The sequence below is a fragment of the Pieris rapae genome, chromosome 3 (assembly GCF_905147795.1).
Source record: "Pieris rapae chromosome 3, ilPieRapa1.1, whole genome shotgun sequence".
Taxonomy (NCBI): Eukaryota; Metazoa; Arthropoda; class Insecta; order Lepidoptera; family Pieridae; genus Pieris; species Pieris rapae.
This window is the reverse complement of record NC_059511.1, coordinates 862,646-876,890: the sequence shown is the minus strand read 5'-3', so window position 1 is coordinate 876,890 and position 14,245 is coordinate 862,646. Positions and strand designations below refer to the sequence as shown.

Here is a 14,245-nt window from a genome sequence, read left to right as displayed (position 1 = left end):
TAAATCATTATGTTTATTTTTTATTTGCCTACATAATAGATAGATTGATCCAGTACGTGGAGACTGAATTACGATTACAAAACCTATATGTACCTTTTTAATATACATTATAATATAAATTTATCGGTATTATAAACTGGAACCCACAATCCGATTTAATTAAAAAAACATATTTCTTTCGCCAAGAATGAGCGGGTAATGAGCAAAAATATTTATAATATGATATTTCTTGCTATTATTTCGTAATGCGTTTATATTATGCTTCGTTTAATCTAATATAAAATTATTAAGAGAATTTTATTTAAAACGGTAAACAAACTGCAAAAAATCACCTTTTTTACATCGTTATCGGTTGCCAACGCCCGAACATAATAATATTGAAATTGAAAACAATCTGAGATTGTGGATACATTATGGTAGGGGAGCCCACGATGCTAAATGGGGATTTACTCGAGCGTCGTGGAGACCTATTGGGTTGCAAAGCTTAGATGATAAGAAGAAAAAAATGTTATATGATATATACCTTTTCATCGGTGGGGAAAGCGGCTATAGATGTTTAAATATGTAAAAAAAAACTGTTGCATGGACATACTCGAGCGCGTCAGATATTGATAGCATCAATGTCCTACGTATTTTTAATAATGTACGTATGTTAATCTGATCATTTGCATGATGGGGGTGGTTGTACGTAAGGGTTAAAAATGAAAAAAAAAAAATTTAATCGAGCGCGTCAGGTTTTCTAAGGGGGTGTTAAGTGCACCAAAAAAAAGCTCTCATTCAATAATCTGACGATTTCGATCTGACGCAAACTCGCAGCCATTATTATAATGTGCAAAAAAAAATCGCCATTTTGAAATACTCGAGCGCGTCAGATTAAGATATATATGGTTCAGATTTATATTCTAAACGTACTGTCTCATAATCTGACGATTATCTAGAGGGATTTGCCTGATCTGACAAAAAAAATATTAGAAAAACGGTTCACCCTAAAGGCCATCCCTGCAATTCCATTCCTGGGCGCTTAAAATTGTACTTATGAGCTCGCAGAGTTCAAAGAAATAATATTTCTATGCGTTTGATTTCTCCCAGCTCGAAAGTCTGATAGAAGTTTCATATTTTTTTTTTTTTTTTTTTTATATAGAACAGGGGGCAAACGGGCAGGAGGCTCACCTGATGTTAAGTGATACCGCCGCCCATGGACACCCTCAATGCCAGAGGGCTCGCGAGTGCGTTGCCGGCCTTTTAAGAATTGGTACGCTCTTTTCTTGAAGGACCCTAAGTCGAATTGGTTCGGAAATACTTCAGTTGGCAGCTGGTTCCACAGAGTGGTGGTGCGCGGCAAAAACTGCCTGGAAAAACGCGCAGTTGTGGAACGGCGGACGTCGAGGTGATACGGGTGGAATTTAGTATTCTGCCTCGACGTCCGATGATGAAACTCAGCTGCAGGTATTAATCCGAACAACTCCTCTGAACACTCTCCATGGTAAATGCGGTAGAAGATGCAGAGAGACCCCACATCTCTACGCAACGCCAAAGGATCAAGCCGCTTGGAGAGATTTTGGTCGTCAACGATTCGAACCGCTCTTCGTTGAATACGGTCAAGTGGAAGAAGCTGGTACTGGGGAGCGCCTGCCCAAAGGTGGGAACAGTACTCCATGTGGGGCCGAATTTGCGCTTTATATAGTTGCAAGCGGTGGCCCGGAGTGAAGTACCGTCTCGCCCTGCTGAGCACACCGAGCTTTTTGGAGGCTAATTTTGCCTTTCCCTCCAAGTGACCGCGAAACTGAACGTCGTTCGATATGTCAACGCCAAGTATTCCAATGCTAGCTGTGGCTTTAAGGAGAGTGTTTTCGAAAAGAGGAGTAGCGACAAAGGGTGTTTTTTTAGCGGAAAACGCGCAAACTTGTGTCTTTTTGGGGTTAAATTGGACTAGGTTTAGTCTGCCCCAGTCAGAGACTCCACGTAGTAGGGTTTCTACTTCAGACACAAGTTTGTTCCGGTACTCATCGACATCTGCCCGAGAAATACTTGCCCGGCCAGTGTAAAGAGTGTCCCCAGTGCTGTCATCCGCATAGCAGTGAATGTTGCTAAGTTGCAACATATCATTGATATGCAGAAGAAACAGGGTCGGGGATAAAACACAGCCTTGTGGGACCCCAGCGTTCACGGGTTTAAGGTCGGAACATGCTCCGTCGATGACGACCTTGATGCTCCGATCGGCCAGAAAGCTGGAGATCCAATCGCATAATTTCTCGGGAAGCCCATAGGCTGGAAGCTTCGAGAGCAGTGCTCTGTGCCACACCCGATCGAAGGCTTTCGCTATGTCCAAACTAACCGCTAGAGCCTCCCCCTTGGACTCAATTGCCTCCGCCCATCTATGCGTAAGGTATACAAGAAGGTCACCAGCCGAACGACCACGACGAAAGCCGTACTGAGAGTCACTTATCAGCTGGTGGCCCTCCAGATACTCGAGGAGCTGGCAATTAATAATGGATTCCATTATTTTGGAGAACAAGGAGGTTATCGCTATTGGGCGATAGTTGGACGGATCGGAGCGATCGCCTTTTTTAGGGATCGGATGTATCGAAGCGATCTTCCAGCACTCCGGGACAGTGCCAAGCGAGTACAGGTACCGGAAAAGGCGTACTATACACGCGTCATAGAACACTATTTTTGAAATTTTCAAACCCCAATAACTTTTGAATGGATTAAGCAATTTTCCCGCGGTTGACGGCGATCGATGCATTTTTTAAGCTCTAATTATTTAATTTCATCAAAAACGATAATCCGATATGAAATATCGAAGTTATGTGATAGAAACACTTTTTTCGGTTTTCTTTCGTTCACAATATCTCTCGAAGGAATCAACCGATTTTGACCAGTTTGGTGGCGATCGACGTCGTTTTTCAAGCTTAAAGGTGGATTCGTTTTTGAAGTTGATAGATAAAGCCGTTTAAAAGTTATTGCAGAAAAACACTTTCAAAAAAACAAATTGTTATTTTTTTAGATTTTTCAAAATTTCTCAAAATCTATCGGTCCGAATCGGTTCAAATTCACATGAAATCTAATTTTGAGGGAAACGCGGAGAAGGAAATGTAGGCATCACGCAGCTGCACGCGTTTATCGTACGAACTTTATCGACGAAATTTTGTTATTTCGGCTTGTGGAAATCGTCAGATTATATATTTTTCAATATTCTTGAATTATTTCATTCAAAATAAAAAAAAAATTAGCTACGCTCGAGAATGTCAAGATGACGTTTTTTTTTACAACTTTGCTGGCCTCCCCTCTCTTTACGTCACTCTCAAATTGTCAGATTAGTGGAATATACACTTTTTAGGATGTGATTAACTCGCACTACCTTAATCTGACGCGCTCGAGAATGTCTGATGATCAATTTTTTTTTACTAATCTGATCCTGTATCCTTCACGGGCGGCCTTATATATGGGCCTCATATTTGGTGGAGGTACTTAACCGGGTACAAGGTATCCCCCTATATATTAATCTGCCGCGCTTGAGTAAATCCCGAAATCCCCTCTTGGGCTCCCCTACTATTATTATGATTTTGTGATCGTGGATTGTCAGACCGTGACTGTCAGCATCCCAATATCTAAGCCCAACGAAGACAATCCATTTTCGGCGACGGATAGAATGCAATCTCTTCAAAAAAACTGTAATAAGTTATAGATAGGATATTGGCACAGTTGTACTGTCATTTTCATTCAATGGTCTATCTACAGATACCAATCCGACCTACCGAACCGTACTAATTTATGGCTTTGTATAGTAGAGCAAAAACTATAGTTCCTATCATATCAATAACATACCGTTAAATCTGTTCCAAAGCAAAAAGATGCGACTACAAAAAAGGGTAAATATGTAAACGGAATGATACAATTTTTTTCTAAAATCGTTAATACTAATGTGAGATATCGTCAATATAGTCAATAGTTTTAAGCTTTTAGTGACTTGAAAACCCAATTCTGGCTTAAGTAAAATAATACCTTTATTAACAAAGACAGCTTCAGCTAATTGTTTTTTTTATATAATATCAAACTTACCCCGACAGGGGTAATTGATACTTCTTGACAGACGTTCTCAAACTTTTTCCATCTTAAAATTAAGCCATTTACGAATCCCGATGTTGCACGTATAGCTTTCCTAACGTAGTTACGAAGCAATGTTACTGAATAAAACAATTGCAATTATTAAATATATAGGTATTATTATTTCCATTTAATTGCAAAACTAATACTCTATTTAAAGTAAAATATGTAGGTAAGATTTTAAAATATTTATTTTTTACTTATCATTGCATATTCCATAATGTAAACTACACATAATCCCGTCGAAGATTCATCTAGGTAAGTGGTCAATTTATATCCTGTTAACAGTTAAAGTTTGAGAACAACTGAATTTTCGTATGAAATTGGAGTTAGATCGAAACTTTTGTAAATATATTTATCTTAACCCGTAATTTTTTCTTTGGGTAATGTTTGAAAATGAATGAAAGAAGTTTCCTAAATTACTAAAAAGAGCCGTATTTTTGTGATTAAAAGTAACTAAGAACAAAAACTATAATTAAATATTCTTATGAAACAGTCGCACCCATCTTGTAATAAAAGTTACAGTACAAAGGGTGAGATTAAATCATTTGAAAATTTTACGAACAAATCGCGACCCAACGCAGATATTATCCAAATTTACTCATTCCATGCACTCTGGGCCACTAACTTCTACTAGGATTTGGTACGTTAGAAACCGGCGCTTATAGTAAAAATGCCAGCACTCAAAAACATACGTTTAAATCGATGTTATAGATTTGTTTTTTTACCTCATTTTTCATCTTGCCCCCACTTACCTAATAAATAATTATTAATTAGCGCTTAATTAAAATGTTTGATTACAAAGACAAAGTACATTTGGAAGGATTTTTTCGGAAAAGACTGTTCATTAACGGATCTGTTGCTGTTAAAAGTCGTTGCCCTATGCCTCAGCTTCATTATAGACCCAAGCAGCTTCAGAATAAATATCGAAATACGATGTCAGAGAGATCTCATAAAAGTTTCCTCTTCTCTAGAGTGCTTGCTTTAAGACTTCGGATACGTATGGTCAGTTAATTCCAATCCCAATCCCTCATGAGAGCTTAAACTAAACGTTCCTGCGCATTTATTGCAGTAAATAGTATGTATGGCAATATTACCAACAGCAAACATCAGATCAATTGCCTCCAAAAACTACATCTCAGGCGTATCAGGAGTATTGGGTAAATAAAGAGAAGATGTTTGAACAATATTTATTAAAAATTCTCAGGTAGATCAACTTATACTAAGCGTCAATTTTATCTCAAAATTAAGTATAATGTGATGTTAAGTAAATACTGTATTGTTTTTATTAAAAGCTGCAATTGCTAGTTCTATTAATATTAACAATTATAAGAAATAATAAATCTTAGTCGAGTAAAGAGTATTTTGCTCATAACAACTAAGTGTAACAATTAAGAATGGTACGCTATAATAATTAATCTGTATTAGAAAGTCTGTTAATTGTCAGATTTACATTGTCGGATTGATAACGTTTTGACAATCTTTATAAGCGATATTTAATTTATGAATGTAAATGTCAAATTTATTGAAACACAATCCAAATACATTAAAAAGTATTTTATCACATAAATATACATTTCAGCTGTATATTAGTTCTATAATTGCTACATAAGTCTTAGTTGGAAGCTGCCAAAAATTCGTTGAAAGCCGCCGTGTATTCATTTTTGGGATCTTCTTTGCGGACAATTTCTTCCCACATTTTTGGGAGCTTAGTTTTAAAGCCGTGAACAACAGTACGAATCAGTTCACGCTGTTTTGGAGTGCATTTCCCACAATTTGTTCTTAGGGCTTCGGGTATGACCTCTGTAAGAATAATTAATTATATAGCGACATATCATAGACGTCTCCTTAGACGGCCATCACATCACATCATCACTCACAACCATGTGAGTTAATTATTTTTTTATTTATTAACACTTCGTTGCATTACATAAAAGGTAAATAAAAATATATTAAACATAAATTAATGATAAGCAACTGGCGGCCTTATCGCTTTAGAGCGATTTCTTCCAGACAATCACTGTGAGTAAAGGAAAAAACCACTGTGAGTATATTACATAAGGTAGGCAAGAAGTGCAAAAATACGTATTACAAATAATAAAAATAGGAAAAAAAACATACTTAACAGAAACAATTATTTTTTTCTATACCATATAACCATACAGTGTAGAAAACAATAATTAACTCCTGTTAAAAAACAGTATATGATAATAATAACCATTTTAAATGACGCTATTTTTATCTAAGTCCCATAATCACCTTAGGGGTATGGCGGAGGCTCTTTGTATTTACCATCACTCAATTATCTGGGATTTGAACCCAGGACCCTTACACTTAGAGAATAAGTAACCACAAATATACTATTAAATGTTTTAATTGTTAATATTATTCTTGTTGCAACTTTTGTTATTATGGAAGATACGAAAATATAACCTTGACATTAAGGTACACCAATTAAAAACATTTAACAATTCAAATAAAACCAGTTCTCGTAAATTACATTATATAAAATCTCTTAATGTGTTATTTAATGAGTCATACTAATGGAAAAGCCCAAAATAACATGTCAAGCACAGATCGTTGTGATATACTATCAAACAACAAAAAATATTGTATGGTTCTTATTTCTATGATTGTCTATGCTTCCTATATATGTTATATGCTAATGCAATTAATAGTATAAATTTGGTAGTACATATAAGAAACATTAGGAAGATAGTATAAAGCAGTAGTGAAGACTAACCAAGTTATCCAAATGTTCTTGCAATGTGTACTGTATAATGGTAAGTATTTTTTTTTATATAACAGGGGGCAAACGGGCAGGAGGCTCACCTGATGTTAAGTGATACCGCCGCCCATTAACACTCAATGCCAGAGGGCTCGCGAGTGCGTTGCCGGCGTTTTAAGAATTGGTACGATCTTTTCTTGAAGGACCCTAAGTCGAATTGGTTCGGAAATACTTCAGTGGGCAGCTGGTTCCACAAAGTGGTGGTGCGCGGCTAAAAACTGCCTAGAAAAACGCGCAGCTGTGGAAAAGTGGTTAAAATTACTTACTTTTGAAGTCATGTCCCTCAGCTGTGCACGGTCCTTGTTCTAGGAAACATTTTCCATAATTTTTAAGTAGACGATCATTGTCAACCAACTCCTGCGCATTGAAGTTGTCATATGCTGGGTTGTAGGTATCTGCGGGTAAGGCAACTGCAGCCGCTACAATTGCTGCCAAAACTAAAATTGTCTTCATTCTGGAAAGGAGATATATAGGAGGATAATATAAGATTACGTATTATACTGGGGATAATAAAATAGAATTTGATATTTAGGTCATACTCAAATTTAAAATGTTCTAATGCATGTTCGTTAATTTAAATTTTAGTTTAATAATTTATTTCTTTCCATATGAGATTTAAAAAAACATTTACAATCAAAATTCCTGACATAAGTTCTGCATTGATCAATTCAATTTTTTTATGAAACACTTAGTGAAGAATTTAGAAAAAATTTTTTCCTATCCAGGATTCCAACTTTTCTTTCTGATTTCCGATGACAGAGAACTGATTAAACTACATTTATTTCTTATCACAAAAACGAAATAAACCCAATATTAATTTACTACTTTATGATAACTTACATTTTAACTCTTCTGAATAAAGCACGACTTTACACTTTAAAATAAGACCAACCTGAACTTTGAAAATTAGTCACTAAGGCAAATTATTAATTAATAAGTAAATTACTTACTTGCTTGTTGCTTGGTCCTCTTCTGCCCTAATACTGCGCGGATTATTTTAATGCATTCTTATATATTCCGTATAGACGACCTTATTGTATGTAATGTACAGGCGGGCGAGGAGCTTGCGTAGTTTTTAAATTAGGCCTTCAGAAATTAACGACCAGTCGCGTATTTCGTAATGTTTTATTAATTTAGACATTATTTAAGGTTTTACGAAACTGCATTGATGAACTATAACTGCATAGATGATAAATATTGCGGTGCGATTTAAACAATTTAATTAAATCTTGAGTTAGGTATAATTTTTTTAATATTAAATGACCTTATTTTATTCTTTGATTATTAGCACAATAACACAAAATTCATATAGTCTGAGCGTGCTTAATAGGAACGGAAACATATTTATTTTATGGTATTATTAACTCAATTATCTATAAAACTAAACCAGGCTTAGTGCAGCTAAAACACCAGACCAGTCGCAGGTTCTCTGGCTTCCATACAATATTATTAATCTAAAATATCCAATATTATTTTACATAAATTTACAATCATGCTCATTTAGGTAACACAATGTACATGAACATGAATAAAGAAATACATATTAAATGCTACTAATGTAACATTTACTGCCAGTTCTTAAATCAAGGGACTAGAACGGACAAGAACTGGCAATAAACTCTCCGCCACTCTTTAATCGCCAACTTTTTGTTTTATAAATATTTGTTAGAAGCTAAAACCTTTACACCATGGTCCACGCGACATGGTAAGTAATTAATAGTAAAACTAAATACTACTTAACTTCCGCGAACTAATATCGACAAGAAGTCGCGATATTAATAGCAAACATCTAATTTTTATTAATGTATATGTACCACTTTAAATGTTTGTGAAACGCAAAAGAATTATTGAAATTGAATTGATTATCCAACATCGCACGATGTCTTTTTCCTTAAATGTCAATTGTCATTCCGCAAAATTAGCTCGAACGTGATAATTATTTGATTAAACATCTCTTAGGTTGGTTTTGTATTAGAATTTCAAGATTAATGTCACACGTACCTAACAATAACATCAAACTGTACATGCTTGAGTTATAAACATGTTTTCGATAAAATTTGTAAATCAAGGAAATAATTCAATCGCTCGTCTACTACAAATCAATAACAGTTTTTTTTTTGGAATAATAGGTTAATCATTTTATACGTTACTGATCTAAGGAACTGATAAAGTATCGGTAAAGGGAAAGACTTATTAAAACTAAATTATTAAGTAACTAATTGTACAGAAATATTGCATTGTCAGAGTTAGTTTTGGTTTTAAGGTTGGTGGGGCTTGGGGTTTTAGTGGGTATGCACAATAGCGTGTCCCACATAACTCTCCAAGCAGTCGCGCCGTGGTAAGGTATGCACAATGCATTTCTCCAAGAAAAAAAAATAGGTTTATTTATTTATTAGCACTTCGTTGCATTACATAAAAGAAAAAAATTGATCGTAATTTAATGAAAAGCAACTGGCGGTCTCATCGCTATCGAGCGATTTCTTCCAGGGAACTTACTTTGAGTAAAGAAAAAAAATGTATTAAATTACATAGGTAGACAAGAAATGCAAAAATACATATTACAAATACAATAAGGAAAAAAAAACATACTTAACAGGAACAAAAAGAAAATGGTTCTATTTTTCAATCGTGAGACCTTTGAAGTTAACGCACTACGCAAACTAAACTTTACTCACTACCACTGAACTGGTAAAAAAACATGTGAACTTATGTACACACGTTAGAAGTTGGTTTCGCAATAAGATAAAATCTTTAAAAAAAAATTGTCTTTTGCCGTATTTTTTTTTTTGTAGAAAATCGACACTTATGTGAATATACTCTCATCATTTTTTCCTATCGTGACAAAAGAAGTATAATAAAAAAATAAAAAATAAACATAACTTTTGTTTTTATTAATGTCCTAAAAATACATTTTATAAACTGTGTCACCGTATTCTTCCTCAAAATGAGCGAACGAAGGACATTACGATAGAAATGTAATATTTGAATCAAGGGCTGCAGGTAAACAATGGCATATAGTCTAGTCAACAAGTTCCAAAAACATGAGCGATGGCTCATTTGATTCGGAATCACCTCTAGAAAAATGTTTTTGAAGGATTTTCGTGCAGGTTAAAAATTGCAATTGCTTTTAACAAAATTAGATGAAAATAAATTTATCTTTTTCTTTGTTAATAACTCGAAAAATAATAACATTTAAGCAATTCACAGCCGAAGCTCGAACCCACGACCTGAAAGCTTGAAAGTTAAAGATTGAGATTTCAGACAATAGCATTAGACTCATTTATGTCAAGAACGGGGCATGGTCATCTGTGTCAAAAATCAGTTTGTAAACAACTATTTAATTGTATGTATTATGTAAGCAATGCTACCATAATTAAATGAATTAATTAATTTTAATCAGAGATTAGATCACTAGAAGGATTTGTATAGTTGTGCTGACAGCTTTCCGTATTATTTTTCATAGAAATCATTGTTATTACAACCAAACTCCATTAAGATATCAATCATTTAAAAAATACCATGAATAATAGGAATTTAAATTTTCTTTGTTTTAATCAGTTTTATTTTAATTACGCCTTCATTCATATACGAAGATATGAATAAGTGAGTAAGTATATCACGCGTTTATATCCAAAAATATTATATATAATGTTTATATATGTTTCCCATACAGATTTTACGATATGCACGAATACCTGCATATTTTCATCAAGAAATTACTGAACTTTACTATGGGAACATCGCGATAAACATTTGATAATGTTCACATTTAAATTCATAAGCACACTTTTCCGTAACAATCAAGGTAAATAATGTATTTTATGTAAAATACTAATTTATGTGCTTGTATTATTTAATTTTGTTTAAGGAAATTACACTTTATCAAGAACGTGATGACTTAAATAAGTTAACAAAAAAAAAACAATAGACAAGAAAATATTGCAATAATTTTTTTTTATAATAATTCTTCCCACACAGATCGTTCTTTCGTCCTCGGCTGTGAGCCAAACGTTTTGCCTTGCGTGAAAGATAATATCGTGAGAATATCAGCATGTCAGGCAACTGAACATATTCAAAAATCTATGTTAGTTAATAAAAACGCATCTATTATGTATATGTTTCATTATATATCATTAATTTTTATTTTACACTACCACACTCCATCCCATCCCTAACATCACAGTCATTTACTTCTGGTGTGTACAAATATCTCAACCATGCAAACCTGTATCTTTATTTTAGTAATAAGTCTTAGCTTTCTATATTTTTTATATATCATGTTATTAATAACAAAAGTTAAGTTACAATTTTGTTAAACCGTTGGAAGAGTATCAGAGTACTCTGAAGTAAGTCTAAGGAGAACTGTACTCTCTAGACTTTCTTCAGGGGCTCGAATATTTACTTAAACAATGAATTGTTATTGAATGAAGTTTTTTTTATTATTAATTTGAATTTCAATATGTTCATATATTCCTATTTCCTTTGAGCCTTCAAAGTTACGTTTCACCGCAATGATTTCCCTGTTAGATGCGTTCAGTTCCGTAGTTAATAAATATGTAACCTAAAGTTACTTGTTAATATTACATATATATGTTTAATATTAATAGAACCCGATTGAAATCGGCATGTTACCATTTACAATGGACCAGCGTTTGATGGTGTACAGTAGATTTTAAAATAACCTACAATCATTTCAAATCCTTATTACGAAGATACTTAAAATTAAGTTTATTAACTTATCGCTAAAATAGTATGGGTCTTACTTGACTAACACAAACTGTTGTGTTAGTCAATAAGAACATAATTATATCAAAATTAATACACACTGCGAGGAAAGCAAGAGATATTTGTGGAGAACACATGGAGAAGCCTATGTTGAAAAGCAAGATGATCGAGAAACCGGTGTCTAATAGGAAATAATATTTACATTTACTTTAACTGAATTTCGTTATTAACTAAAAATATAACTTACAAGATTGTCAATAAAGGCTATATTAATTTAATACACACTGCGGGAAAAAAAACATCGTTCCGTTTATACTACAAGATTACTATCTTAATATAATGACGTAAGTGGTGTCAACAAAACAAAAAAGCTATTTTTACACTAACACTGACCTCCATACCGGTTCTCTTAATAAAAAATATCATTTAATCATATGAAAAACTTATGTACACTTATAAACTGCATAAATGCCGGTTTTATTAATTTATTATTTCGATTTTTTTAAAGAATAGAAGGCAAACGAGATACTTATGTGATGTTAAGTGATGCCCATGGACACTGAATGCTAGAGGGCTTCCTAGTGCAGTGCCAGTCTTATAACTCTTTAAAAGAATTGGAAAACTTTATTATTTTAATAATTTATTTCGATTGAGATGTCATCTGGAACTTGGTGTAATGGATGCAGCTCCTTACAAACGTTGTGTGAAACAAAAAACTTGGCGACTGAAAACTTGCGGAGAGTTTATTGCCAGTTCTTCTCTTCCGTTCTACGCCCTTGATTTGACAACTGGAAGTAATGAAAGATTAGAAGCATCTCATATATATTTTTTGTTAAACGTTTATAAGTGTATTTTACTTATATGTATTTTGAATTGCAATCGTTTGTAATAGTTCCGGTTTCCTAAGAGCATATAACTTATCAATGTATGTGATCTTGGTTTTATATGGTTGGTTGTATGTGGCTTGGATCTTTTGATTTCTGGGGCTCAGATTGCTATATCGATTTCATGACCATTTATCAATCAAGGTATGTAAATTAATTATCAGCCTCCTGTGCCGTCACAAGCTAAAAACAATTCGAAGATTTTTTTTATTTACTTTTAAATAACTTATCTTTGTAAGTTTAGAAGGTTATCATTTCAACCGTTTTTATAATTTCGTTCAGATCAAATGTTCTATTTATTTGATCATAAACAAATTTAAGATCAGTCTAAACGAAACTGTTGTTAACAAAAACCCTAAAGTACAGAAGATGACAAAATTAACTGTGAGTATTTAATTATGTTTATCAATCTTTATTAATGTAATTTAAATATTTAAGTGAGTTGTGAATTAATTTGTTTTCGTAAACCTTATACAGGAAACATCAAACAATATTTTACGATCAAAAAAAGTCATATATTTATGTTTTTTATTAAAAAAAATTCAATAATTCCTATATAAAGTGCATTTCATATTCCTTTTGGCTATGTATGTATATTTTCTTATCCTAAAAGGGAATTAAATAGAGTTCGGGTGACATACCTCTCATTTTTTACATCTCTTCTATTTTCAATCCCATCTCTTTGGTGTCTTGATATACCACATATGACAACTAAATTGTTGCTTATATACCTAAAACTAAATGATGCCTTAATCCTTACATTTTGAGTAGTGTTAGCTTGGCCACAACGTCAACTCTCATACCTGAGGTCGTAGGTTCGATCCCCGGCTGTGCACCAATCGAGTTTGTTTCTGAATACATCGTGATGGAACCGACATGTCTTAGACCCAAAAAGTCTGATTTTTTTTTTATATAATTACATTACTTACATCACACTTAGTATCTTCAGTACGATAGAGGACAAATTGCAAAAATACTAATGCACATAATTACAATGTCTATATAATATAATGCTTATTAACAGATTAAATATTAGCTAATTGCAATGTGATGTCTAGACTTTAGTAAATGTATTGATTTTCATTTGTTTTAGATTGTTCTGTTAGTAATTGCCGTCATTGGAGTTGTGTGTGCTCGACCCCGGGCATTACGTAAGTATAATTTTTTAACCTAAAATGAATGCTGAATTGCCAATTGACCACCATCATCCGTATAGGATGTACTCTTACATACATCCTAAAGCTCGTAGTATATTTCCTTAATTAGCATCACTTACACTCGCATAGCATTTGTACATGCTAAGCACATCCGTCTGCAAGGCAGGGAACAAATTTTCGCACTTACGCCCGAACCCAATAATTAAAGAATTAATCCACAATCTCAGATTGAAAACAATCTGAGACCATGACGTTCCATCGATCTCCTGCATCCCAATAACCACGAAGACAATCCATTTTTTGCGACGGACATAATGCAATCTCTTCGTTTTTTTTTCACTCATATTAATTAATAATCAATATAAACCAAATAAAGTAAATAAAACCTTATAAATAATATTAAAATATACATGTTTATGTTTAAAACATGTCAAATAGATTTGTAATTATTTTAAAAACTGGTGTCAATTAAAATCTTAAGATAGGATATTGACACAGTTGAACTGTCATTTTCATCCAAGGGTCTATCCACAAACACCGATCCGACCTACCATGGATAACTTGTATGACAGATGGCTATTAGA

At 33.5% G+C, this 14,245-nt stretch overlaps 1 protein-coding gene across 1 annotated transcript; it reads right to left on the bottom strand.

Annotated features, from left to right (window-relative positions):
- Nucleotides 1-5,285: 5,285 nt before the first annotated feature.
- LOC111002646 (allergen Tha p 1) lies at nt 5,286-7,349 on the bottom strand. Its single transcript, XM_022272815.2, has 2 exons — nt 7,162-7,349; nt 5,286-5,910 (listed from the first exon to the last, which is right to left on the bottom strand). The coding sequence occupies exons 1-2, from the start codon at nt 7,346-7,348 to the stop codon at nt 5,723-5,725; spliced, it is 375 nt and encodes a 124-aa protein (XP_022128507.2). The 5' UTR covers nt 7,349; the 3' UTR covers nt 5,286-5,722.
- Between the last annotated feature and the right edge of the window lie 6,896 nt (nt 7,350-14,245).

Bases quoted from the DNA above. Each gene is read 5' to 3' on its own strand.
- LOC111002646 (XM_022272815.2), bottom strand. From the start codon at position 7,348: ATGAAGACAATTTTAGTTTTGGCAGCAATTGTAGCGGCTGCAGTTGCC. The intron at 5,911-7,161 runs GTAAGTAATTTT...TTATTCTTACAG, and splicing joins TGAGGGACATGACTTCAAAA to AGGTCATACCCGAAGCCCTA.